This window comes from Nuphar pumila, chromosome 14 (assembly GCF_984573655.1).
Source record: "Nuphar pumila chromosome 14, dmNupPumi1.hap1.1, whole genome shotgun sequence".
NCBI lineage: Eukaryota > Viridiplantae > Streptophyta > Magnoliopsida > Nymphaeales > Nymphaeaceae > Nuphar > Nuphar pumila.
Window position 1 is genome coordinate 14,722,180 of NC_143262.1, and position 27,625 is coordinate 14,749,804.

At 37.2% G+C, this 27,625-nt stretch overlaps 1 protein-coding gene and 1 non-coding gene across 3 annotated transcripts in view; both read right to left on the minus strand.

Annotated features, from left to right (window-relative positions):
* The window catches only part of LOC149816469 (phosphoenolpyruvate carboxylase 4-like), a 32,580-nt gene extending 5,496 nt beyond the window's left edge, over window positions 1-27,084 (minus strand). The window contains exons 1-10 of one of the 2 annotated variants that reach the window (XM_089988113.1): window positions 26,545-27,084; window positions 26,305-26,468; window positions 25,613-25,727; window positions 25,446-25,523; window positions 22,669-22,737; window positions 22,500-22,578; window positions 22,329-22,405; window positions 22,149-22,244; window positions 21,702-21,843; window positions 18,935-19,051 (exon numbers count right to left, since the gene is read on the minus strand). In XM_089988113.1, the coding sequence (XP_089844239.1) occupies window positions 18,935-19,051; window positions 21,702-21,843; window positions 22,149-22,244; window positions 22,329-22,405; window positions 22,500-22,578; window positions 22,669-22,737; window positions 25,446-25,523; window positions 25,613-25,727; window positions 26,305-26,468; window positions 26,545-26,700 (1,093 nt within the window). In that variant the 5' untranslated portion in view covers window positions 26,701-27,084. The remainder of the gene's footprint in view (window positions 1-18,934; window positions 19,052-21,701; window positions 21,844-22,148; window positions 22,245-22,328; window positions 22,406-22,499; window positions 22,579-22,668; window positions 22,738-25,445; window positions 25,524-25,612; window positions 25,728-26,304; window positions 26,469-26,544) is intronic. The other variant, XM_089988114.1, reaches the window with a different exon arrangement.
* Window positions 13,177-13,275, minus strand: LOC149816470 (small nucleolar RNA SNORA11). Its single transcript, XR_016427769.1, has one exon. It is a non-coding gene; the product is annotated as a small nucleolar RNA SNORA11 (small nucleolar RNA).
* Window positions 27,085-27,625: the final 541 nt, after the last annotated feature.

The following is a 27,625-nucleotide window of genomic DNA, read 5'->3' on the forward strand; positions in this document are numbered from 1 at the left end:
CTTTCTCAAATCTCTCCTCTCTCCTTCCTCTAACGAGTCGCACGAACTCCCATTTCTCTACTCTCCTTCCTTTAATGGTGGAAGGACCAAGAAAGCAGGGCCTTGCCCCGTTTGGACTGGAGATGGAGGACATGAAATGGGGAATGGACCGGGGATGGAGGGAAAAAATTTGAGATGGGGCGGCAGTGGAGGCCTTGTCCCCACCCCGGTGCACTACCATCCCTAGTTATATCCGGTTTGGTGATAGACAACTAAGTGAGTGACCCGATTAGTTGCCGATAAGGTTGTAATGAAACAAGTTACAATGAAACAATAGTGAAACAAACATAATGCCAACAAAGGGCTTTAATAAACTCACTTAAGGTTGGTCACTAATGGACCAAATACAATCTCAAAAGAGATAAAAATACCAAAAAGCACAAGAGGCATACAAGCCTATAAGATGAAAAAAAACTCTAGAGAAAACCCTCAAATGATTCTAAAAGCATTGAGGAATAACAAGGGAGTGAGGCTCTATAAATAGAGCCTATAGAGCCAACGTCTAGTTGGACTGCCTCCCAACAATCATATTTTGACTGTTGTGCCCAACAGTCATAAATATGACTGTTGGGAAGTTTATTTAAAACAATGCTAAATTACATTTCAATCCCTAGTGGACTGTATTATATGATAAAAGACAAAAATACCCTTATCGGGTATTTGAATACAATTTTATTTTTAACACGCCTCCTCAAACTTATGGGGAAATCACTGAAAATTTGCTAAGAAGATACAAAAATTGAGGCAGTGGAAGAGCTTTGGTGAAAAAGTCTGCAATCTGAAATTCGGACGGGACATATGGCAATGTAATAGTCTCCTTCAAATATTCTTCACGAATATAGTGACAATTCATCTCAATGTGTTTTGTTCGCTCGTGAAATGTGTGATTGCTCGCTATATAGATGGCACTTTTATTATCATAGCATAGCTTTGAAGGTTCTGAGACATCAACACCCATATCGGAAAGTAGTGCTCTCATCCACACAACTTCAGTGGTTGTGGTAGTTATTGCCCTGTACTCAGCTTTCGTAGAGAATAAAGACACTTTCTGTTGTTTTTTGCATCGCCAAGAAATGATAGAATCACCTAAAAACACACAAAAGCCAGTAGTTGAGTGACGGTTATTGGGATCTTCTCCCCAGTCAGAATCAGTGTAAGAAATAAGACTTAAAGATGAGGAAGAGGATAAGAATAGTCCTTTAGATATAGTTTTCTTGATGTATCGAACTATTCTTAATATTGCACTCATGTGGACGGTTGTGGGCGCATGTTGAAATTGACTTGCAGAATGTACGGCATGCGCAATATCTGGCCTTGTAATGGACAGGTACATCAACGATCCAATAAGTTGTCAATAAGGAGTTGAATCATCTAATAATACTTCATCTTCAGCTCGCATTTTCGCATTTATTACTTCAGGAGTATCAGCATATTTTGTGTCCGTGATTCCAGAACACTCAACAATATCAGCTGCAAACTTGATTTGAGATAAAATGTATCCTCTTGGTGGGTAGGCTATTTCAATTCCTAAAAAGTATCTCAAAAAACCAAGATCAGTCATATCAAAAGATTTTTTAAGCAAAATTTTAATATCTTCAATTTCCTTTTAATCATTCCCTGTGATGATCATATCATCAACATACAAAAGAAGAATGATCAATGAGGTACCTGTAGATCTCACAAAAAGAGCAGTGTCAGTATAACAAGATTTAAATCCAAGTTTTAATATTGTACTACTGAACCGATCATACCATGCTTTAGGGGCTTGTTTAACCCCGTATAGGGCTTTTTGAAGACGAAGGACCATGCCTTTTTCAATAGACAGACCAGGGGGAGGATCCATGTATACTTCTTCATTTAAGTTTTCATTCAAGAATGCATTTTTAACATCTAACTGATATATCGGCCATTTTCGAATGGATGCTATAGCAACTATAGTTCTAACTGTAGTCATATGAGCTACTGGGGCAAAGGTCTCTTCATAATCTATACCATATTCTTGAGAATATCCTTTTGCAACAAGTCTTGCTTTATATCTCTCAAGAGACCCGTCACTTTTTGTTTTAATTTTAAACACCCATCTACACCCTATTGTCTTCTTTCTGATAGGAAGAGGTTGAATTGCTCAAGTGCGAGCCTTGTGTAATGCATCTAATTCAATTTTCATGGCTTCAACCCATTCGTTTATATCTTTGGCCTCGTTATAATTGGATGATTCATGATAGGAATGAATGGCTAAAAGACATGCCCTGTAGTTTGGTAAGAAGGATTTGTATGAGACAAACCTACTTGGAGGCCTATGTGTTCGTTCTGACCTTCTAACACTAGTTTCTTCAGTATTTGTTAGTTAATTATATTTGTCAAGGGCACATGGATGCTCCCCGATATTTCGTCTAGAGTATTGAAAAAGATCTTGAGATGGTTCACTACTTAAGTCATTAATAGACTCGAAGGTTTCAATATTATTACTAATACCTTTATTGGGTAACAAATCAAATAAGAAAGTATACTCGGATTCTTCCTTAAGGAACTTCAAAATCAAATCCATTGTCATTTTCTAGAAAAGTAACATTTCTAGAAACATAGAGTTTATCATTTGTTTTATCATAACATCGATATCCTTTTTTATTATCAGCATAACCAAGAAAGACACATTTTATGGCTTTAGAAGAGAGTTTGCTATATTTTTCAAGAAGCACGAAGCATTTACAACCAAATACCCTTAGCCTTTTTAAATCAGGAGAAATTTCAAAGAGTTTTTCAATAGGAGACTTGTTTTCCAAAGTTTGAGAAGGCATTTTATTTATTAGATAGACTACGGTTAGGGCAGCTTCAACCCAAAATTGCTTTGGAACTTCTTTTGAAATAAGTAGAGTTCTAGTAGTTTCAATGATATGACGATGTTTTCTTTCAGAAATCCCATTTTGTTGAGGTGTCCTAGGGCATGATTTTTGATGCACAATTCCATGACTTTTTAGATATAATTGAAATTCATTTGAAAGAAACTCTCCCCAGAGTCGGAGCGGAAGACTTTAATATTTGTTTTAAATTGATTTTTAACTAGATTATGAAAGTTTTTAAAACATGAAAAAACTTCGGATTTGAGTTTTAGAAAATAAATCCAAGTATGTCTACTAAAATCATCTATAAATGTAACATAGTACGAATAACCACCTTTTGACATAACAGGAGCGGGACCCCACACATCCGAATGCACTAATTCAAAAATTTTATGTGTCACAGAGGTTCTAGACCCAAAAGGTATCATTTGCATTTTTCCAAGTATACAATCTTCACATACAAATTTTTTATCTTTACAAAATTTTTCCAAAAATGGAAAAAGAGATAATTTGAATATACTTGGGTGTCCTAATCTTTTATGCCAAAGATCTATATTAATGTCTTTGACATGATTACAAAACGAGTATTTTGGTAAACACAGGAAATCCATGTAGTAAAGGTCTCCTCGTCTATGGCCTCGCCCAATCAGCTTCCCTGACTGGAGATCCTGCACCCAACACGGCTTAGATGAGAAGAATACTTTACAACCATAGTCAGTAATTTGAGAGACCGAAAAAAGATTTACATCCAGTTTGGGAATGACTCTCACTTTTAGAACAACGAATTTTTTTGAAATATCATCAAGGTTTTCTAAGCTTTTGACTTTTAAAGAGGTACCATCGGCAGTTGACACACATGAGAAATATGATTTAGTGCAATCGAATAATAGAGACTCATTATGAGTCATGTGGAAAGAAGCACTTGAGTCTAGAATCCAAGAGGTCTTACTTGAAGGAGACGAAGAAGAGATGGCAGCTCCGGATGTAGAAGGTGTAGCCTTAAGAAGTTGTGAGACGGCTTCTGCTATTTGAGCAAGATTTAATTCATTGAAGCTACCCCCTTTTCTTGATTCTTGAGGTTCTTTACTTAAGACGACCACCTTTTTAAATTTGGGCATTCTGGTCATATATGTCTGGGTTCCTTACAATGATGACAAATAATTTTTCCCTTGTATCCTCCTCCATTGTGTCATTTCTCATTGAACTTCTTCTCAAAGTGAGGTGGTTTATATGTTTTCACAAAATTGTCGGGTCTTGCCATGGCAAAGACTTCATCATTAGACTTGTGCATTCCAAGTCTTATCTCTTCTTGACAAATTTGAGCAAGGGCCTCACTTATAGAAGGAGAAGTGGTCCTATGAAGTAAGGAAGATCTTACTTGCTCAAATTTCGGTCGAAGGGCATAAAGAAAGGAGAAAAGATTTTCTCTTTCGATTTGGGTCCTTCTCATATCAATAGTCGAACCTTCCCATTTTGGTTCCAACATGGCTAATTCATCCCAAATAGGAGATAAAATACCGTAAAATCCCTTACACTTTTATCTCCTTGTTTTGAATTAAGTACATTGTCTTGGAGATAATAAAGTCTAGCCATATCCTTTTAGGTAAAGGTACATATTAGAAAGCTCCATGTGTCACATGCCTTCTTGAATTTGATGATAGTGGTGGCGATCTTGAACTCCATGGTATTTATAAGCCATGAGAGTATTTGTGCATTGCTTGCCTCCCAATCTTCCAATTTATTTTGGTATTCTTTCAAGGCTTTTTCTTTTTCTTCTTCGGACAAGGCTTTGACTTGATCTCCTCCTCTTCTAGTCAATTTGAGTTGTGGTTCACTAGTAGAACCACTAACAAAACCCCACAATTTTCCTTTGATATGATTCTTCATAACCGTCGCCCACATCAAGTAGTTGTTTTCATTGAATTTGTAGGTGATGACGGTGGCAGACTCTCTTTCTCCCATAATGAATACTTGAGTTTAGAATGGAGGAGATAGAGAATGATCAATGATCGGAGAACACTTCCTTCACGAGATTCTCCTTCTTTTAAGAGCCTAGCTCTGAAACCATGTAATAAAACAAGGTACAATGAAACAATAGTGAAACAAACACAATGCCAACAAAGGGCTTTAATAAACTCACTTAAGGTTGGTCACTAATGGACCAAATACAATCTCAAAAGAGATAAAAATACCAAACAGCACAAGAGGCATACAAGCTTATAAGATGGAAAAAAAACTCTAGAGAAAACCAACAAGAGAGTGAGGCTCTATAAGCTCTATTTATAGAGCCTCACTCCAGCACATGGGAGGCAGTCCAGCTCTTTGGACTGTCTTCCAACAGTCATTATTATGACTGTTAGGTGGCAGTCCAACGTCTAGTTGGACTGCCTCCCAACAGTCATATTTTGACTGTTGTGCCCAACGGTCATAAATATGACTGTTGTGCCTATCAGTCATAAATATGACTCATGGGCAGTTTATTTAAAACAATGCTAAATTATATTTCAGTCCCTAGTGGACTGTACTATAGGATAAAAGACAAAATTACCCTTATCAGGTATTTGAATACAATTTTATTTTTAACAAAGGTGTGGGATCTTTGGGAAGAGCTTCATCTTCAAGCCTTAATTTTGCATTGATCACTTCAGCGCTATGTCACACGGACTCTTCTAACAAGGCACCGCACCCGCACCCAGGCGGGTGCGACACTTGGACACAACTTCCTTTCTGTTAGGTGAAGTCAACCACACTGAGATCCATTTATATCCAAAAGTAGATTCAGTTAACCCTAATCAAGTCCATTTTATCTATATTATATATATATATATACATAAATGAACACACATACATGTAGTGTTAACTTAAAACTGTTAAAAATTATATATATATATATACCCTCCCCGCACCCCCCGCACCCAAGTTTTTTTAAAGTGCCGCATCGCCGCACCCGCACCTATGTGACATAGCTTCAGAAGTTTCTACTTTTGTATCATCTAAAATGTCAAACTTAGCACAAATATCAATAGCAAGGTTCATTTGAGAAAGAATATACCCTCTGGGAGAGTAAGCAACTTCAACGCCTAAGAAATATCTTAAAAAACCCAAACCACACATTAAAATTTTCTTTTAAAACATTTTTAATACCACTAACTCCCTATTTGTCACTTCCAGTTATTAGCATGTCATCTACGTACAATAGAAGTATAACAACCTTAGAACCTATACTATTGACAAAAAGAGCAATGTCAGTATTGCAAGAATGAAAACTCAGATAAGAGACATAACATTACTAAATGTATCATACCAGGCCTTGGGAGTCTCTTTAAGATCATATAAGTTCTTCTTAAGTCTAAGAGTTTTACCTTTTTCAACACCAAATCCCAACGAAGGATTAATAATAACCTTCTCATTTAATTCTCCATCGAAAAACGCATTTTTAACATCAAGATGATATATGGGTCATTTTTTAATAGATGCAATGACTATGAGAGTCCTAACACTGGTCATCCTAGCTACTGGTGCAAAGGTTTCCTCAATCAATTTCATATTCCTAAGAATATCCTGTGGCCGCTATATCTTTTTAGGGTTCCATCACTGTTCGTTTTGACCTTAAAAAACCATCTACAACCTATGACTTTCTTTCCTAAAGGTAATGTAACTACTTCCCAAGTCATGACTTTTTTAAGGGCATCTATTTCTTCGTTCATGGCTTCAACCCAATGTGAAATATTTTTTTCTTCATTAAAATATGAAGGTTCATAATAGGAGTGTAGGGCTATTAAACATGCCCTAATATAGTTTGGTGTCAAAAGTGTCATAAGATACAAACCCACTTGGTGAGATAGAAACACGATCGGATCTTATAAATGAGGTTTCTTCTATAGTAGAGTTATGTGTGTATTTTTCTAAAGTACTTAGAAGATTTCTTTAATCAGGCCGAGTATATATTTGTATAGGTTTTTCAACATCATTATTACTTAATGGTGATTTGACATTCTCATCATTAGAATGTTTATTATCATCACCAACTAAGTTTTCTTATCATTCAAAGAAATATCACAAGAAGAATTAACTACTCTTGATAAGAGAGCAAATAAAAACATATAATCTACTTCTTTCTCCTAAATTTTACGAAGTCATTCTTATTTTCTAAAAAGGTCACATCTTTAAAAACATAAAGTTTATTATTTTTAAAATCAATGCATCTAGTCTTTTTAGTTTTCCCCATAGCCAATGAAGACACATATTCAATGGCTTCTAGAAATAACTTATTTTTTTAATGTAAGAGAACAAAGCACTTCCAACAAAAAATGCGTAAACGCTTAAAATTAAGTGTTCTTTCAAATAGTTTTTATATGGAGAACTATTTTGTAAAGATGATGAGGGTGTCTCAGATCGATCTTTCAGAATGGGGCGGTTGCAGTGTGAAGCTCTACTCAGTAGAAAATGCATCAAGTGTAAGAATGTGCGGTGTGCGTTGGCTTGATCGGTGATGTGCAGTGGTAGCATGGCACGCGATAGGAATCGATATCGTCGCTAGTGCATCGTTGTATGGCAGCACAGACGTGAATGATTATTTGGTTAAGCAGTGCCAACGAATCAGAGGATATTGCCTTTGGAGATTTGGTTAAGGACCTCTCGGCTTGCAGGATGTCACAAGCGTAGCGGTTGGACTCACAGGGGTGCGTGTAGATTAGGGCTAATTCTCCCAGGAATCACCTTAGGTGATTCCAACCGAGTATGGTGACTCGGGGCTAGGCGAGTGAATGACTAGGCATCGGCGAAGAGTCTGGGTGGTGCTCTTCACTATAATGTTCAATCATCAACTGGTCTTCAGACTGGGGGCCGCAAGGTCTTGCTCCTTTGGTGGCGAGGTTTTGTTGTGTCGTGCGCATAAAGTCACAATACGCCCCTTGACACGCAAGGCTAGGGTAAAGTTTGTGCCCCTTTCGAAAGTGATAGCTGGTATGGGACGGCTATGCACTAAGGGGCATGGACTACATAGAGCATGCATTTGGAAATACGCTTAATCAGCTTCCGCTAGGCAGTTGTGCATGGGGTGGTGCAAAGGGCCAATGAAAATAGTTCAGCACATGAAAAAGTGTTGGTACGCGGCCTTTGGCCGTTAGGTAGGTCAGCTTGGGCAGCTTGGTGTGTCGCGGGTTTGCGAAGCATTATATGCCCGTGACAGAACTATAGAAAGGCTTGCAACGATAAGAAAGAACTGTCGAGCCACACTGACTTATTGAAAAAAGTAAGCCCGTGACAAATTGGACTCAGAGCAGAAAAGATTCACGGAGACCTTGTTGTTCATTGTGTGCGACACTAAAGAGGACAGAGATGGTTTATCTTGGTTACGCAAATTTGCACAGCTGAATTATGGTCGACTGAGCACAGAAGCAAGATGTTGGCAGGATGGTATGGGACATCTTGACCATGGAAAGCAGAAGTGTAAGGTTGTTATTCAGTTGGCTAAGGGAACGTTGATAAGCCAAAGATTCCTACCAATTGTGCGTTAGGCTCACAGGTGGAGCATGACATTTGCCTTGTCCATGCAAATAATGCATGTTGGATTCGGCTGGATGGATTTTCACCTTTGAGTATGGGAGACTCAACTCTTTTAGATTCTCTCCCAAAATTGTGGGTTAGCGAAGTGTCCATGTTGAGCAGAATGCTAGTTGTTTTGGTCCCTTGAGTTGGCAGATCCTCTGTGGATTGTGTGTGCGAAAAAATTATTGTTCCTGGCTCGTTTGTTCTTGCGAGAACGTTTTGTTGACTTTGAGAGAGAGTTACAGTGTGTTGGCTTTGGGAGAGAAGTTGTAGCGTTGGGCCAAAGGTGCCCATGTAAGGACGAGTGCCCAGAAAGACGCTTTGAAAGACCACTTTGGGGTGATACGCAAGAAGGTATCCTCCACTTGAGGACTAGTTTGGACCGTTGGAAAACAGCAGGTTGGTGCTTAAGAGAGTTGATATTCCTGCAGCACGCATTGGTGGTCGTCTTTCTCTACAAAGACCTCGAAGGGCTTAGAATTGCCCTTGCTGGGGTTGGAAAGCAGCCCAACCATGAGCATAAAGACAACAAGTTTGTCGTACGGGCAAGGATGACCGGTTTGTATTTGAAACTGCACTGGGGTCTCACGAGCAGAGAATGCTCGATGTTGATAAAGCATAAGATCGCTATCTAAGTGATCGAAGATGCGTTAAGGAATGAGGCTTGGCGTGTTTAAATTTACAACGATGGTGAATGTAAACCAGAACAAGTTGAGTAGATTGCTGAAAAAGAGTAAACCAAAGATAAGTACAAAGAGAAATTGTCATATCAGTGAAAACTATATTCTTACCTGCACTGGCATTGTCGATGACGACAATGGTTTTGGGTGAGGGAGAATGTCCCGGACCGATCTTTCGGAATGAGGCAGTTGCAGTGCAAAGCTCTACTAAGTGAAAAATGCATCGAGTGCAAGAACACGTAGTGTGTGTTGGCTTGATCGATGACGTGCGGTGATAGCATGGTACGCGATAGGCATCAGTATCATCGATAATGCATCATTGTATGACAGCACAAACGTGGAGCATTGTTTGGTTAAGTAGTGCCAACGGATCAGAGGATGTTGCCTTTGGAGATTTGGTTAAGGACCTCTCGGTTGGATGCACGGGGGTGCGTGTGGGTTATGGCTAATTCTCCCAGGAATCACCTTAGGTGATTCTAACCGAATATGGTGACTCGGAGCTAGGCGAGTGAATGCCTAGGCGCCGACGAATGAGTCTGGGTGATGCTCTTTGCTATGGTGTTCAATCATCAACTAGTCTTCAGATTGGGGCCGCAAGGTCTTGTTCCTTCGGTGGCAAGGTTTTTTTGTGTCGTGCACATAGAGTCACAATACGCTCCATGGCACGCAAAGCTAAGGTAAAGTTTATGCCCCTTTCGGAAGTGATAGCTGGTATGGGACAACTATGCACTAAGCGGCATGGACTATATAGAGCACGGATTTGGAAATGCGCTTGATGCATACGGGGTGGTGCGCAGGGCCAATGTAAATGGTTCTGCACATGGAAAAGTATTGATACTGTTAAATTGTAATATCAAATCCATGTAATTATATATATATATATTATATATATAGGAAGATACATGCACATAAATATATATATAATATTTATTTATTTCTTGTAATAGTCATAGGGGTAGTTTAGTCATTTTGCACATATTCATTTTTCGAATATGTTGTAATTATTCTTCTACTTTTCTTTTTTATTCTTTTAATTTTTATTTTTATTTTTTTATTTTTTGTAAAAGGTGGTGTACACCTTGGAGGGGCCCGCCATCTAGTCGTTGGGCCCCTTCTAACGGTCACATTTATGACCATTAGAGGGGCTCCAACGACTAGAAGTGGAGCCCCTCCAAGGCTTTCACCTCCTCTATAAAAAGGGGTATTCCCCCTAGTATATTTTTAAGGCTTTGGGTCAAAGCCCAAGTATGTTTCAATAAAGCTTTTTATTCTTTTATGTCTTTGTGCATCTGAGTTTTAGTGAGTTGTGCTTTTATACACAAGTGTTTTAAGAGTGCTTATTGTGCATGTGTGCACGTGTTTATCATCAAGAATATTAAGGTCTTGATCACAGTATCTTGTTGGAGATACTTTCGCAGGTACATGCCCTTCGGTCGTTAGGCTGGCCAGCTTGGCGTGTCGCAGGTTTGCGAAGCATTCTATGCCCATGACAAAACGATAGAAAGGCTTGCGGTGGTAAGGAAGGACCGTCGCGCCGCACTGGCTTATTGAAAAAATTAAGCCTGTGACAGAAGGCATTCTATTTGTTAAATAAGTTGATGTTAGAACGGCCTTGGCCCAAAAACTCTTTAGAATATCTTTAGAAATAAGTAGGGTCCTAGCGGTTTTCATAATATGCCTATGTTTTCTTTCGGCTAGCCCATTTTGTTGAAGAGCTAGGGCAAGATTTTTTATGACAAATTCTATTTTGTTTTAAATAATTTTGAAATGCATTGGACAAGTAATCACCATTGGAGTCGGATCTAAGAATGAAAATATTGCTTTGAAATTGACTTTTGACAATCATATAAAATTCTTTAAAGAAGAAAAATATATCATACTTGAAATTAAGAAAGTAAACTCAAACATATCTAGTGAAATCATCAATAAATGTAACAAAATATGAGTAGCCTACTTTTGATATGACCGGAGAAGTTCCCCATACATTTAAATGCACTAACTCAAAAGGTTTTTTAGAAACAAAGGTTCTATTAGAAAATGGAGTAGATTTCATCTTTCCAAGAATACAATCTTTGCAAATGATAGTTTTTTCATTAAAAAAAAAATTCCCAAAACGGAAGAGATACATCTTTGAATAGCTTTGATGTCCAAGTCTTTTATGTCAAGTTTCAATGTCTTTATCTTTCACATAATTACAAAAAGATTTTGAAAGAAGATTTAAAGAGTCCATTCAGTAGAGATCTCCCCTCTTATGGCCTTGCCTATTTGCTTCCCGAAGCGGAGATCCTTCACGGAGCAACACTTAGATGAGAAATAGATTTTACATTCAAAGTCGGAGATTTGAGAAACTGAAAAAAGAATTAAATTCAATTTTGGAACCACCTTAACTTCTGGAACACAAAAATTTTGAGAATTTTAAAATCTAAGGTTCTAATACTTTTTATTTGCAAAGATTTACCATCAGCGGTAGAAACACAAGATAATTTTGAGTTAGTGCATATATCGGATAAAACATTCTTGTGTGGTGTCATATGGGAGGAAGCTCCTGAATCAAGAATCCAATAGCACATACCTAGAGGACAGGATAAAGTTATCGTGACACCTGAAGTTGATAGGGATTTGAGTAATTGTTGAAGTGCCTCTGATAGTTATGAAAGAGAGAATGAGTTTTTGGAGTCTCCTCCTCTCTTAATTGATTCTTCCTTCTTCGGTGTGGCCACCTTGTATTTGGAGGTACTATTGAGCTTGGGACAAGTGGCCCTTATGTGTCCCAACTCATTACAAAAGTGACAAATGACTTTTCTACCCCCATTAGAGTTATTATTACCACTACAATTATTTTGCCCAGAGTTACTAAAAGCTTCTTAGATAGGTGGGAAACTCGCTTCGGAAGCGCGATACTCTTCGCTTCCGAAACTTGATGATAACCTCGATTTCCCTACGCTTCTTTTATGCTTTCCACACGCTTCATCTATTCTTATTATATGTTCTCTTACTCAACTTTTTATGTTTTTATGTGTTTTCTCTCACTCTTCTCACTCACTTCCATGTGCTTTATCTAAATTGGTAGTCATTATTTTTAGATTTTGTTAAAAAATTAATTATTACACTAAAAAATCATGAAATTTAATATTAATCACTTTTATTTTAGTTTTTATTTGTGTTTCATTTTGATTCCCATTCAGTTCTTATATTTCTTTTTTTTTTTATTCCTCGCTTCCCGCTTCCTATACATTTTAAAATGCATCGCTCCTTGCTTTCGCTTTCTGAATCGTTTCTCGCGTCCGCTTCCTAGTGTAACAACCTTGATTTTGCCTCCCAAAATGTAGAGGCTTGTAAAACTTCACATGATTGTCGAGCTTAGATACTGCCAACACTTTATTTCCTCCTTTAATCATACTAAGACGGGTTTCTTCTAAGCATATTTTGGCAACTGCATCTTCCAAGGGAATATGTTTAGATCTATGGAGAATAAAAGATCTACCTTGTTCAAACTCGAGACGAAGTCCATACAAGAATTGAAAAAATTGTTCTCTTTCCATTTGTTGATGCCTAAGTTCTACATTTTCAATGGCAATTTACTTAGGTTTCAAAAGTGTCAATTCATCCCATAAAGAAAATAGAGCACTAACAAAACTCGGACCCTCAAGTCTCCTTGATTGGTAGTCTTAATCTTTTCTTGAAAGTAGTATTGTTTTGCAAGATCTTTTTGGGTATACATACCTTTCATAGATAATCATCTCATTAGCTTTACGAAATTGTCGGCACATATTTTAAGCGCAACATTATTCATAAACCATGCAAGAATTTTTTCATGATTACTCGTCTAATCTTCTACCTTAGATTGATGATCTTCAATAGCCTTAATTCGAGCATCTCCTTGTAGAACCTTCTCTTGACGGTTACATTTTATATATATATATATATATATATAATAAGTGAAACGCATTAAGGGTATTTTGGTCATTATATATTATGTAATTAGTGATGTTCCTAGAGGGCACTTTAGGGTTTTTTTTTAATATATTTTATTCTTTTCCTCAAGGGCATTATAGTCCTTGTAATGCCCTTGGAATAGAGCTGTTGGGAGTGTTCTCAACAGTTATATTTCTAGCTGTTGGAAGTGTTCTCAACAGCTATATTTCTAGCTGTTGGGAGCACTTCCCAATGGCTCTTCTTTGCTTCCTTTGTGTATAAATAGGGGATGTAACCCCTCTTGTATGTTAAGCTTGTTCACGAGCATTCTCTTAATAATATTCCTATATTTTTATGTGTTTTAGCCCCTAAATTGCTTGTGTGGTTGTGCTCTTGTATTAACCCGTAAGTAGTCTTGATTGTGTATGTTCTTGTGTTCTTTTGTGCCCATAAGAGGCACCCACTTGTGCTCTTTTTGTATTTTCATTACATGGGTGCTCTTGAGTTGTATCTCATACGTGAAGATCAATAAGAAGATCGTGAAGAGCAATGAAGCTTTGGTTTGTTGGTTTGTTGTCTTGGGAAGCATGTCATCAAACTTCTTCAACTTCAACAGATTTCTTGCATTTCTCTTCTCTTCTTTTCTCTTTATCTTTTATCTTCCTTTATTCTTTATTTTCTTTGTACAATGATCGAAAAATTAGTTATCGTTGTTCCTATCAAATTTGATGGGAAAAACTATAATATGTGGGCCACCACCATGAAAAGAATCTTAGTTGGTAAAGACTTGTGGGACTATGTTGATGGCTCTGTATCGGAACCTCAACCTATTCTCACAAAATCTATTTGTGGGGAAGACGGTGAAATGAAAGAGGAAACTATTAAAGACAAAGAAAAAAAGTTGTCTTAGACCATAAAAAAACTATTAAAGAATGGGATGTTGGTCATACCAAGGTTCTATCCCTATTCACGAGGAATATCTCTGAAGAACATTGTGAAAATATATTGGAATTTGCAAGGGCCGATGAAGCGTAGGTTTATATTGTAACGAAATATGCGAAAATAAAAACAATGTCCTACAATGGACATTCACATATAGAAAGCAAAGAACAAGTCCAAAAAGGACATACAAAAGCCAACAATGGCTTGCTAACATAAATTCTTATAAATGCAAGAAAGGGCTTCAAGAAGTCGTGCTTTACAAAGGGGGAGACCCCACTTATTTATAGGCAAGGAGGAGTGAGAGAGAGGGAGAAAAGTAAGGGAGAAAGAGACCACATTGGGAGGCCCAACAAGGTGTCGTTGGGCTCCCAACAGTCACAATTGTGAACGTTGGGGGCCCAACGACTCTTAGTTGGGCCACCCAATGTGAATGCATTAAATGCATTTTAGAAAAAAAAAGAAAACAAAAAAATACAAGAAAGAAAAAGGAAAATAAGAAAAAGAAAAACAAAAATAAAAAAGACTATAATGCCCCTATTGGGCAGAATTATAGGAATACCCTTATTGAGTATGATTGAATATATATATATATATATATATATATATATATATATATATATATATTAGACGTATTTTAACACCCTCCCTCAAGTTTTACGGGGATATAACTGAAAGCATGTTGAGAAGGAACATAAAACGAGGAACAGCAAAGGCTTTAGTGAAGAAGTCTGCCAACTGGTACTCGAATATAACGTAGGAAAATGCTATAGTTCCTCTTAGGTATTTATCACGAACGTAGTGGCAGTCCATCTCGATGTGTTTAGTACGCTCATGAAAGGTGTGATTGTTTGTAATGTAGATTGCGCTTTTGTTGTCACAACACAACTTCGAAGAAGTAGAGATGACTATGCCCATATCACTGAGGAGACTTCTAAGGCACACAAGTTCTATGGTTGTAGTGGTCATTGCATGATACTCTAATTTTGTTGAGGACAATGATACTTTGTGTTGCTTCTTGCATCTCCAAGAAATCATAGAGTTACTTAAGAAAATACAAAAACTAGTAGTTGAGACTCTATCATTGGGATTTCCTCCCCAATCAGCATCAGTATAAGCAATTAAATCAAGTGATGACGAAGAGGAAAGAAAAACTTTCTTAGTTATGGTGTTTTTGATGTAACTGACGCAACCGCAATAAGAGTTCTAACACTAGTCATCCTAGCTACGGGAGCGAAGGTTTCTTTATAGTCTATACCGTATTCTTGAGTGTATCATTATGCTACCAACCGAGATATATGTGTTCTAATAACCCATCACTTTTAGTTTTAATTTTGAAGACCCATCTACATCCAATAGATTTCTTTTCAGTGGGTAATGAGGTTATTTCCCAAGTTTTTGCCTTTTCAAGGGGCACTAGGTTCTAAGTTCATGGCTTCAACCCACTGGGGAATGTTTTTGGCTTCATTATAATGTGAAGGTTTATGAAAAAAGTGTAACGCAATTAGACACGCTCTATACTTTTGTGTTAGAGACTCATAGGAAACAAACCTATTAGGAGGATTGGAGATTCGACCGGATCTCCTTAAAGAGGTTTCTTCTATGTTGGAACCTTGAGAGTATTTTTCTAAGGCACTCATGGGAACTTGTTGACCGCGCCTAACATAGGTTTGGATGGGTCTATCACTTTCATTTTCAACATTGTTAAGAAGAATATCCTCTAGATCATTCAACAAATCATTAGAGATTTCCTCTTCTTGAGGAGTCGCATCTTCTTAAGAGAGAAGATCAAATAAGAAAGCATATTCGCTTTCGTCAATATCTTTAGTTTTCTCAAAACCATTTTCATTTTCTAAAAAGGTTACATCTTTAGATACATATAGTTTGTTATTTTTAAGGTCGAAGCATCTAAAATTCATTTGATTTTCTCCATATCCTAAGAAAACGCATTCAATAGCTTTAGGAGATAATTTATCTCTTTTATGTGTAAGGACAAAACATTTACACCCAAAAATTCTTAATCTATTGAAATCGGATGTTGTTTCAAATAATTTTTCATATGGAGATGTATTTTGTAAGGATGAAAATATCATTCTATTTATCAAGTAAGTTGAAGTTAAAGCGGCTTTGGCCCAGTAACTTTTTGGAATTTCTTTGGAAATAAGAAGTGTCCTAGTGGTTTCCAAAATGTGTATGCTTTCTTTCGGCTAGACCATTTTGTTGAGAAGTCCTAGGACATGATCTTTGATGACAAATTTCATTTGTTTCCAAATAATTTTGAAATTCATTTGATAGATACTCTCCACCCGAATCAGATCTAAGAGTAGAGATGTTACTTGAAAATTGATTTTTGACTATCATATGAAATTTCTTGAAGAAGTCAAAGACTTCAGATTTTAAATTGAGAAAATAGATCCACACATATCTAGTGTAGTCATCAATGAAAGTAACATAATAGGAGTATCCTCGTTTCGATATGACCCGAGAAGGGCCCCAAACGTCCAAATGGACTAACTCAAAAGGTCTTTTGGACACAAAAGTTCTATTTGGAAAAGGAGTGGATTTCATTTTTTCAAAAATACAATTCTTGCAAACAACTCCGCCTGTTTAGTTATACATTGCCGGTCCCAAGCCCAGATAAAGGAGGAGGGTTGTGGTAGGCCAGTAACAGCTAGCATAAAAACTTAGTCATACCCTATGAATATGAATTGATATGAGAATTTCGTTGGGGCGTTCCCTACTGAGCGACGCGCTGTACTCTATAGGCCCAGAGGCAGTGATAAATGGGCAAGGGTTGCTAGGTCGTCGCCCGGAAGCTCATCCTTCTCCCTGATTTCATTTTTTGCCTGACAAACTTTCTGTGATTACACCTTAAGTTTAAGGGGGGGTGTTAATTATAATATATATGTGTGTGTAATAAGTGAAACCCTTTAGGGGTATTTTGGTCATTACATACTATGTAATTAGTATTGTTCCTACAAGGCACTTTAGGGTTTTCCTTTTTAATGTATTTTATTCTTTTTCTTAAGGGCATTATAGTCTTTATAATGCCCTTGGAATAGAGCTGTTGAAAGTGCTCTTCTATGCTTCCTTTTGTGTATAAATAGAGGGTGTAACCCCTCTTGTATGTTAAGCTTGTTCACAAGCATTCTCTTAATAATATTTCTATATTTTTTACTTGTGTTTTAGCCCCTAAGTGGCTCGTGTTCTTGTATTAACCTATGTCACATGGGTGCGGGTGCAGATGCGGGTGCGGGTGCGGGTGCGGGTGCGGGCGCGGGTGCGGGTGCGGGTGCGGGTGCTGGGATTCGGCACTTCCAAAAAACCCGGGTGCGGGGGTGCAGCAGGGGCAAAAATGTAAAATATATATATATATATATATATATATATATATATATATATATATCATGTATAGTCTATATGTATGAATGTATGGTAGCTGTTAAGGTCCATGACATTTATGCCCAACTTACTTTTTACCATTTTTTTATCTTATATGGTTGTCCCTAAAGATGAAAGTGATGAGTTGTGGAGCCTGATTCATTGTTTTTGCCCTTGCAGGAAGGGGGGTCCGGGGGCTCCCCCCGGCGCGGGTCCCGCTGCGCGGTCACCGGGCGGGGGATTCGCACCCGCGTCGAGTCGAGTCGCATTGACGCGGGTGCGGCACCCTGCTAGCCGAATCCCTGTGACATAGGTATTAACCCATAAGTGTTCTTGATTGTGTATGTTCTTGTGTTCTTGTATAACCATAAGAGACACCCACTTGTACTCTTTTGGTATTTTCATTACATTGACCTCCTAGTTTTGTGAGCTTGAGTTAAGGCTATGGGATAGTGTTCATCACATATTCTCAAAGCTTCTTTCCCTTAAGTTATTCTCCATAGCGGATGCCCACATCATGTAGTTGGAGCCGTTTAGCTTGAAGAGATCAATTTTATGATCATGCTCTATTTTGAGTGAGAGGAGAGAGAGAGAGAGAAGAACGTGGAAGAACACATCACCGCAAGCACCACGAAAATACGAACACTTTTGGATGCTTTCCCACAATCACAAACACTTGATGGCCACTTTTCACAAGACCAAGAGCACTACGACTCGGATACCATGTAATGAGATATGCTGAAACAAAAAACACGAACCTCCAAGGGCTTACAAGATCATAAACACAAAGTGCACAAACACAAGTCCACCGCGAGACAATACAAAAGCCAACAATGGCTATAACAAAAGGAACCAAATAAAAAATATAAAATTTATTGATAAAATGCTTAAGCAAAAGCACTAAGAAATAAAGGGGGACAACACCCCTATTTATACACATACAAGAGAGAAAGAGGCCATGTGGGAGCTCCCAATAGAGTCGTTGGGAACTCCCAACGATCATATTTATGATCGTTAGCGAGCCCCCAATGACTCTATGGTCAAAAGACCATAGAGCCCAAGCTCAAAAGGTGAAAAGACAAAAAGAATAAAAATAATAAAAAAAAAACAAAAAACTGTTCCTAATGAACAGTCCTATTACAGGATGTAAAAAGACTAAAATGTCCCTATAGGGCATTACCTATTACAAAACTGTACATAACAGAATATATATATACATATATATACATATATATGAATATATATATATATACACATTTTAACACCCATGTTAGCTTAGTGATCCTAAGTTATCTTCTAATGTTCCATGTCCTCAATGAACGAATGTGATCAGATTTTAATCCCAAACAGTAACAATAATGAATGATTCATGAGCACTAAAAGCATGACCTAATCTAATCTAGATGGAAAAAAAATCAATTAAAATACTGCTTTTTCAAACAAACTTATCAATGTCATTCCCCTACATTAGACAGTTATGAGGTATTAAGCGACATTCAGTACATATATAAAACTCAAGGCACATGATGACTGAAAATGAAAGCTAATATCCAGAAAGCAATTCCATTGCAGTGGAGTATGATAATCCACCTGTACATGAAGGTAAATCTGCACCAGCAGGAAGCTGGGTCGGCAATGCTAAATTTGGTTGATCAACATGCTTTGGCTGACTCCAACTCTCATGATGTCGGTCCTCTTGAGATTTTCCTACGAAAGAATGTGCAGAAGAAAAAAGACTTATTTTGCACTGTAGGTTTCAATGTTTATTGGCAAATGAACCAGAAATGTCAAGCTAACCACAGAATTTCTTAGCATATTCACTTGAAATGCAATAAAACACAAATTCTGACCTTATCTAAGGGAAAATGTCACAGAAATTCAGCCAAAATACATCACTGTTTCTAAATATGAACGAGCCTTCATCCAAATACATTACTATTTCAAAATATGAATTAGACTTTCCAGAAGAAATAAATCAGCACTGTGACCATATCAGTATTTGACAATGAAGGACAGCTAGATATGATGAAATAAGGCAGGTTGGTGGCTCAATGTGACGAGATACATGCCTCAACATGTACACATAGACAACCAATCGATTTAAAAAGAATAAAAAGATTCATCTTTAAAGCAGAAATGCTATGCTCTCATTGCTTAGTCATATTTGATCGGACCCCCTCACACAAACTGGAAAAAAAATGTGCATAGATTCAGACACGGAACAAATCAGATTTGTGACCGTTCTGACAAATATGTCTTATATTATCTCCTTTTATATATTCTAACAAAAAAATTGAATGTTAACATTGAAAAATATCATATTCAATCATGCATAAATCACAATAGTTTCTACACATTATTCCTTTCTCGTGGGGAAAGGCTCGTCATCTTCTGCATATTGAACACCTGGCAACTGTTTTCTTCAGAAAGTTCCATCATTTGTGCCAATATAAAAAGAAAAAGATAAAGAGGTAAGCTATAAAAAAAGAATAATCGTGTAACTATCTTCAATTTGCACAAGGAAATAAGAAAAAGTACAATGGAAGGAAGAAAGAACAGGGAACAAAAAAGGCCAAATATCTTTTCCTTTCAGGTTATTTTCTACTTTTCTATTTACATTTTCACATTTTCATAAGAAATTAAATCTTTTAATCATATATCATTTCCAAAATTTCTATGTAAAACCTAAGCACAAAGAAAAAGGTACTTTATCATCTTTCTCCATTAGCACCAATGATGTGAAAAGCGTTGAGGCATAGTGTAGCACTCCACCAAAAACTGAAGCGAGGCGTAAGCCTTGGGGAGTTAAGCGTAAGCCTAAATTTTTTTTTAAACTTAAAAAAAACTTTAAAAATATCTACAAATACAAATAAATAAAAGAAATGCTTTATTAATGAAGCAACAACCAATAAGAAATAAAAAATCTCAAATAAATACCAAAAAATATGTGATTAACATGCAAATTCATAAACTTTTTAATCCTTGCATTTCCAGCACAGCTAACATTTAAAAAAACTTATGAGATAAGCTTTTTAGCACCTGTCGGCAAAGAGAGAGAGAGAGAAGAGTTCTTCTTTTGATGGTTCTTCTAGTTCTTCTTCTTCTACTTTTTCTTAGAGACAAGATGCGAGAGAGAGGGAGAGACGAGAGACAAGAGAGAAGAGGGAGAGTAGATAGACGAGAGAAGAAGAGGAGAGTCGAGATGCAGACAAAGAGAGGGAAAGTTGAGAGAAGAAAGAGAGACAAGAGAGAAGAGAGACAGCCGAGAGACTAGAGAGAAGAGGGAGAGACGAGAGAGAAGAGAAGCGAGAAAGAGGGAGGGTCAAGAGCCCAACCCTAATTAGGGTCGTGCTTGAACCCTAAATAATGGTCAAATTGGGGCTTTGACCCCCATTTGACTGAGGCGAGTGTCTCACGCCGAGACGCGCCTCACCCCAAGGCACATGCCTCATAACCCATGAGGTGTGCGCCTTACCCCCCTTGCGCTTTTTGCATGAGCCTCAAGGCACAAAGGGCATCACCTTAGGGCAAGGCACGCCTTTTGCGACTTGAGGCACATTTTTAATAACATTGATTAACACAAAAGGTTATACACCTAATCAAGATGCCACAACAATAATGTCATTATTGAGTTCTAAATGGAATTTTACCTTATATGTACCCGAAGGATATTAGACCCCCAAGTGTAGGACCGGAACAAATCAAGAATAATGAGATTATGATAAACAAGTCTCATCTACTGATGAAGAGGTCAAATAACAAAAAATTTGCTTTGCTGATAGTCATTGGCTACTTTGCCACATTTTTGCATTGAAAGGAATCATTATACTAATGATAACAAGTAAAATGGCTCTTTTCAGAAAAAAAATTAAATAACAAGTAAATGGTGCAGACTGCCATTATTTGCCTCCTACAAAATAGAGAGCATTAACCATGACCATAGTTCATTTTAAACAAAGCCTATGCCCTTGAAGCAAACCTCACTAGCTTAGGTTAATATATGAGTAAAATAAAGCTTTGAAGCAATGGCAGACACCTAGTAAGGAAGTCACTGGTTTTCCTTGTACCAAAGTTTTTCCTTTTAAAACAGTGCAGGTTGATATCTTTTTTCATAGGAAGGCTACAATATATTAGTTTCTTTTTATTTTTTCCTAAAACATACGAAAGAAATGTTTTATAAAACCATAAAAGTGTCTATGGTCAGTGTCCTTCAACTTAAGCAAATACTCTGTTTCATATAAGTAGAGGAAAAAAGAACATGGAACAAGACACACCTGGTATATTAAGTAATTTAAAAACTTGAAGAATTAACTCCTATACCATGTGAGGGTTATGTAATTGCTAGAAGAGGTCAAACCTTTATACAGAACCTCATAGGCAAGTTTTGCCAATTGTCCGCTGCACCTGCTCATGGAGAGTTCAAATCTGAGACTATCAATTTCTCGTATATAAAGATCAGCTACCATCCACCGTGATAAGAAGGCGACATCCCTTGTAACCTAAAAGAATAAATAAAATAAATTATATATAGAAATTAAAGTTGTCAATATAACAATGTTAAACATAGCTTAGATCAGCGATCCACATGTTCGCCATTATCATTTATCATTAGATACCTCTACATGCTGTCTTAAATACATGGCAGATGTAGCTTCATTACACACAGACTACTAATAGTTAAACAAGATGCTTTCTGGAGAATAAAACAAAAGTAGAATTAATCACATGCCTTTTTGGCAGCCACAGAAACACAGATTGGAGACAAATGAATATACATTCAGTACATTAATGAAGGGAGCCTCACCTTTGATGTCACATTAGGATTTCCATCCCTGTCACCACCCATCCAAGAGCCAAACCGTATTGGTGTGCAAGTTAATGGAAGTGGCTGACCTGTATGCTACAGGATGCAAATATCAATGTTAGTTTTAAATGAGGAACCATGGAGATACTGCAGGGCATAAAAAAAAGGAGGATCACACACCTTTTTCAAAGCATTGCTAAGACGGCGAAGATAATGAGGAACAGCCTTCCAAAGGGACTGCTCCACTATGTGTAAACCTAAGAAAGAGGGATGAAAAAACAGATAAATAGCTTAGTTTCCAAAATAGAGGTATCCAGGCATAAAAATTGTCATTGTGAATAATATCCATACCAGCTCTGGCTTCATCTACTGGGGTAGGCTTCTGACGCCTCAACTCATCTGTGAGCCATAATGAGGTTATCTCCCTCACCTATGAAACAAAATGAATTGCAAGAATAAAAAGGGGAAAAAAAAAGTTGCAAAAATCAAACATCAACACCTAAAATAGGTGACTGAGTACCAGATCTTCAATCAGCATTTCTCTATCTTCATGGCTTAGATCCTGCCTATCATTAAACTCCAACAGATGCTACAAGAGAAAGATCAATGTAAAATTCCAATTGATTGAAAGGTATAATAGTAGTGAGCTTAGATCAAAAGTTCGAAAGCTCAATTGATTTGCATACACATATATGCATGCATATATAGATACATAGATGGACTGATATAACTTTTAGTGAATGTTCACAAGGCCACCAAATAATTTTTCACTAAGAAATTTTGGACTTCAATATTAGCTCCTATATTGATTGTCATGGCGACGGACACATTAAAAAATGGTTTAGCTTCCCCAAAGTACAGTCAATAAATGTTCATTTTACTTTAATGTCAAAAAAATATCATGATTACAACCCATACAGCAATTCTATCAATTCACTGTGGTATTTAGAATTTGCTAAGGGCAAAATATTTGGTGAACTTGTTCACATCCACCAAACACCATGACTGTCAAATATATATCTATATATATATATATATATATATATATATATATTGCTAGAGTCATTTGTACATGCAATCTAGTAGAAAACACTATTTTTTCATTTTTTTCATTTTTTTCATTTTTTTCAAATTTTTTGTAGATCTAACCTTATAGATGTGATCTACACAGTCTGTTTAGTGCAAAATAGATTTTGGATCAAGTGTTTGCAACATTTAAGCAGGCTTTTCAAGGGCTTCAAAAATTAAAGGCCCACAATGAACCAAAATTTTATGACTCAAGAAATCACATTTTTTCATCTGAAAAAATATGATCCAAGGTGGGATTTCTACCAAACAAACTATGCTAAACGCATATACGAGGTCACTTTGAATGGATACGACTTGCACTTATGATTTTCCAACTAGATCGTATATACAATAGAGACTTGTGAATATATATAGTATGTATGTATGTGTATGTGTGTGTGTGTGTGTGTGAGAGAGAGAGAGAGAGAATGGGCATACCATATTTTTGAAACAAAGAGCATGTTATCACTAGCTACATTGGTGCTTGCATACATATTAAACTCTGAATAGAAAAACTTCCCCGGAAAAGTGTCAGCCGGAGTTTCTCAATAAGGTGTAGATTTAGGGTCATAATTGGTCCAGATATGGGTCTAAGCCATATCTGACCAATCTGGATCTGGCATTATCGGGACAAAAAAACTCACTTGGACAATGGTTGGAAAACCTTAACCAGAATTAACCTTACCGGATGTGATTTATTTAATTCATATTTGCAATCACCATGATCGAAGTTTACCAAATCCAAATAAATGGATTCAATCACTGTCACCGATATCGCCGATATTTTGAAAATATTGCGATATTATTGGCTATTTCAAGGTAGCCGATAATATCGCGATATTTTCAAAATATTGTGATATTTTCAAAATATTGTGACATTTTCAAACTATCACCAGAAACAAAATATCGTGATATTTTTTGAGAAAATTTCTTTTCTTTTTTTTAAGTTTGCATTTCCTATTTTTTTGTTTTGTTTATATTTTAAAACCTCTAAAACATGTTTCTTTATATTTTTGAAAGAAAAATAATGCAACACTTATTATTTTCTTAGCTTTTTTGTTGTTATTTATATTCTTTTCAATTTTTTAAACTCCCGAGATTTATCAACTTTTGAAAATCTCTCCGAGAAATACCCTTGGCAAGAAATTACCTTTAACGATACAGGTGACTATGGATTCAATGATGCCGATTATCTGACTCAAACCCATAAAATTGATATCCCTAACATGCATCCACATGGATGGACTGCTAAATATTTTAACTTATTTTGGATATTCCCAAAACAATTGCCTAATCAGCATCCCACCACCACCTCCCCTCCTTGTTAGAGTGTGTTGCCACTCATAAGGGCCAGACAACAACATACAATTGACACATGCACAATCTGGGACGTCACACATTTAATCTAGTGAAACAAGTCTTTAAACACCCAGGGAACTCTCTAACTTGAACAGAAACTAATACATTATTGAGGCAAACTTGATTAATGAAGTATATTCAGAAATCTGACCAGATATAGAGTGTAGCTTGATAACAGCACATGCAACAAAATGCCAGTTGTCTTAGACAATATTTCCTGAGAAGGAGATATAATACAGCCAATCTATGTATTGGACCTTTTCTGTCACTATGTTGAGACCCCAGTCCCTACTGTTTGTAGTCATTACTTGGCCTGAGTGTTGACAGAAACATGTACTGGACCGCCATTTACACTCTTGTATCTCGAAAATATGGATGAAATTTCACAATGGAATTATATTGGACCTAGAAACTAGTTGTGGAACTACACATACATGTTTGAAGGTGAACTCAAATTGGCACTTCTAGGGGTACAAGATTATCTAGATTTTTAGTGAACAGAATATTGCAGCATGATGCAGACTTTCAAGTATTACAAAATTCATAATAATGATAAATTGATAATCAACAATTAAAGAAGATTGTTGCAAAGTATTGACAGGTAACAACCACAATTTCATGTTTTCCAGGTGATAACATTAAAATGGTGATTCCTAGCATTATCACATGCTGAGATTATTCTTAAAGTTTTCTTTCACTCTTTCCAGAAATCTGATACCCTTAAAACCAATGCAGTGAAAGCTGGATGCAGGTAACTAAACTATATCTAGTATTATACGGACAGATAGCTAAAACCCATCAACAGACTAATGCAAATACTAAAAAGATAAACCAAAGAAAGGGAAAACGGAAAGGAACATCAAAACTTACAGATATCCTAATGTGTTTGTATTGAAGTGTCCTCCGGTTAATTTGAGTTGGATGTGCAGTGAGAACAATTTCAACCATCTGTGACATGCACCATAATTGTAAGCTCAAGTCAGCATAGTTGCATTGCCAATCCTACAGAAATCATCAAACCTTGACAGGAAGGTAACCTGCTTGCAGACTGTGTCATAGAGCTCTTCCTGAGGAACACCACTCTGTATTAGCTTGTTGAACATGTCATCACAAGATTTTGATAAATACGCTGTACTGCGTGCTTTCCTTACCCTGCACAAACAAAAACACCTCCATAAACAAACCACGACAACGCTTCCGTGGCTGGCACTTAACTACAATAACAGAAAAAATACGAAAACTGTTCACCAAATATTCTACTAATGTGGACGCCCGAAAGAAACACATCATGTGTGGCGCCACAGATACAGAGAAAACATGTTCAAACGATGACATGGGTATTGATTGTTTCACCACTTTGAGGGCCAGAGACTTCAAATATGACAAGATAAACGACTACAGATGAAGGAATATCAGCCAATTGGTCATGTTGCTTTGTCCTACTTATTCAAGTATAGCAAATACCACATACGCAGAGAGAGGCATCTGATCGGAAGGGATCATTAGCAGACTATAACAATTTGCAAATACAAAAACCAACAGAGGTACAACCATTCTGCTGCAAATCGACGAACACAATAAGTTATCACGCGCAAGATCCAGTCCATGAAAGCAACACAACATAGAAGAATCAATTGCAAGGTGCCCAACAAAACAAAGATGATCGAGAAAATCACGATCGAACTAATCGTGACAGTAGTATCATGGAGAAAATCAGAAGGAAAAGAACCTGTGATGCGTCTCTGCGATCCCCATGAGATTGAGGTAATGACTGAAAGCTCGAGCGAGCGTGAGGGCATCCTCCAGCGTCAACTTGGATATTTCCGAGGCCAGCTGCTTCTCCAGCAACTCCGCCATGTTCTCTATTCCCGCCATCCTCATATTGCAAGCGCTCTGACACACACCCACCAATCCAAAACCACCATGAGCAACATCAAGAAACAGAGAGAGAGAGAGAGAGAGGACCCACCTGGGCGAGGATCCTCTGCCGCTCGAGCTTCTCCATGAAGTGGTGGCCAACCTCTCGCTGGAGGACGTCGTTGAGGAGGTTGCCCAACAGCCGGCAGTCATCGTCGAACGATTGGAACGATATCTCCTCCGCGATGTCGTCCGTCGTGTCCGTCATCGTCTCTCTCTCTCTCTCTCTCTCTCTCTCTCTCTCTCTCTTCCTTTTTTGGCAGGAAGAACGGGACCTCTGGAATGGGAAACAAAGGGAGGAAGGAGGCCTTCGATCCTTTTTAACTTTTCTTGTCGCTTCGTCGTAGTGTGGTTAGCAAGTAGCAAGGATCGAGAGGCGCGTGGCGGTTCAACCGGTGATCCCGAATGCCGATTTCACTTTCTTCCTACTTTTCTCGTGGCCTTGCCTCTCTCTCTCTCCGTGATCATGTCATGTGCAAACCTTTGTGACACCAACCTGCCCAAACAACAACTTACAATCTCAAAATCTCTATTGGTTTTGTGCAATTGATAATGGGTTTCGTTCGGTTTCTGATTTTTGTATCACTCTACCTCTTTGCTGATTGGTTTTATCCATTCATATCGTTTGCGATGTGTGTATGGGCCACATGTCAGATAAGCTTCATTTTAACTGTGTAGAGTCTTTGGTACTAGTGGTTGGCTTTGAAACATTATTTATTATGTATGTATTATTTATTATTAACATACCCTGTCAGTGTATTTAGTTTGATATAATATTTTGTTTAGAGAAAGGTCAAACATTTCATTCAACAGCAAAAGTTTCATACTAGTTTGATATAATTTTAAGCCACTTTCTTTGCTCATCTTTATGCCTATTTGAATGGGTAGAGAGAATAGAATTCTTAAGTCCTAATTAGTTTATACATCACGACCGATCGAGCCAGTATTAAAAATAGTTTCAGGTACTTTTTGTTTCACATAAACTTGAAAATATACTCTGATGCTTATCAGTGCAAAACTTTTATATATAATGTCATCTCCTTTACCCATGGTTTGTTTGTATAATATCTAATGCTGTTTTTTTTTTATGACATAGGAATGAGCCTGTCTTCCTGAGAGGTAAAACTCAGGAT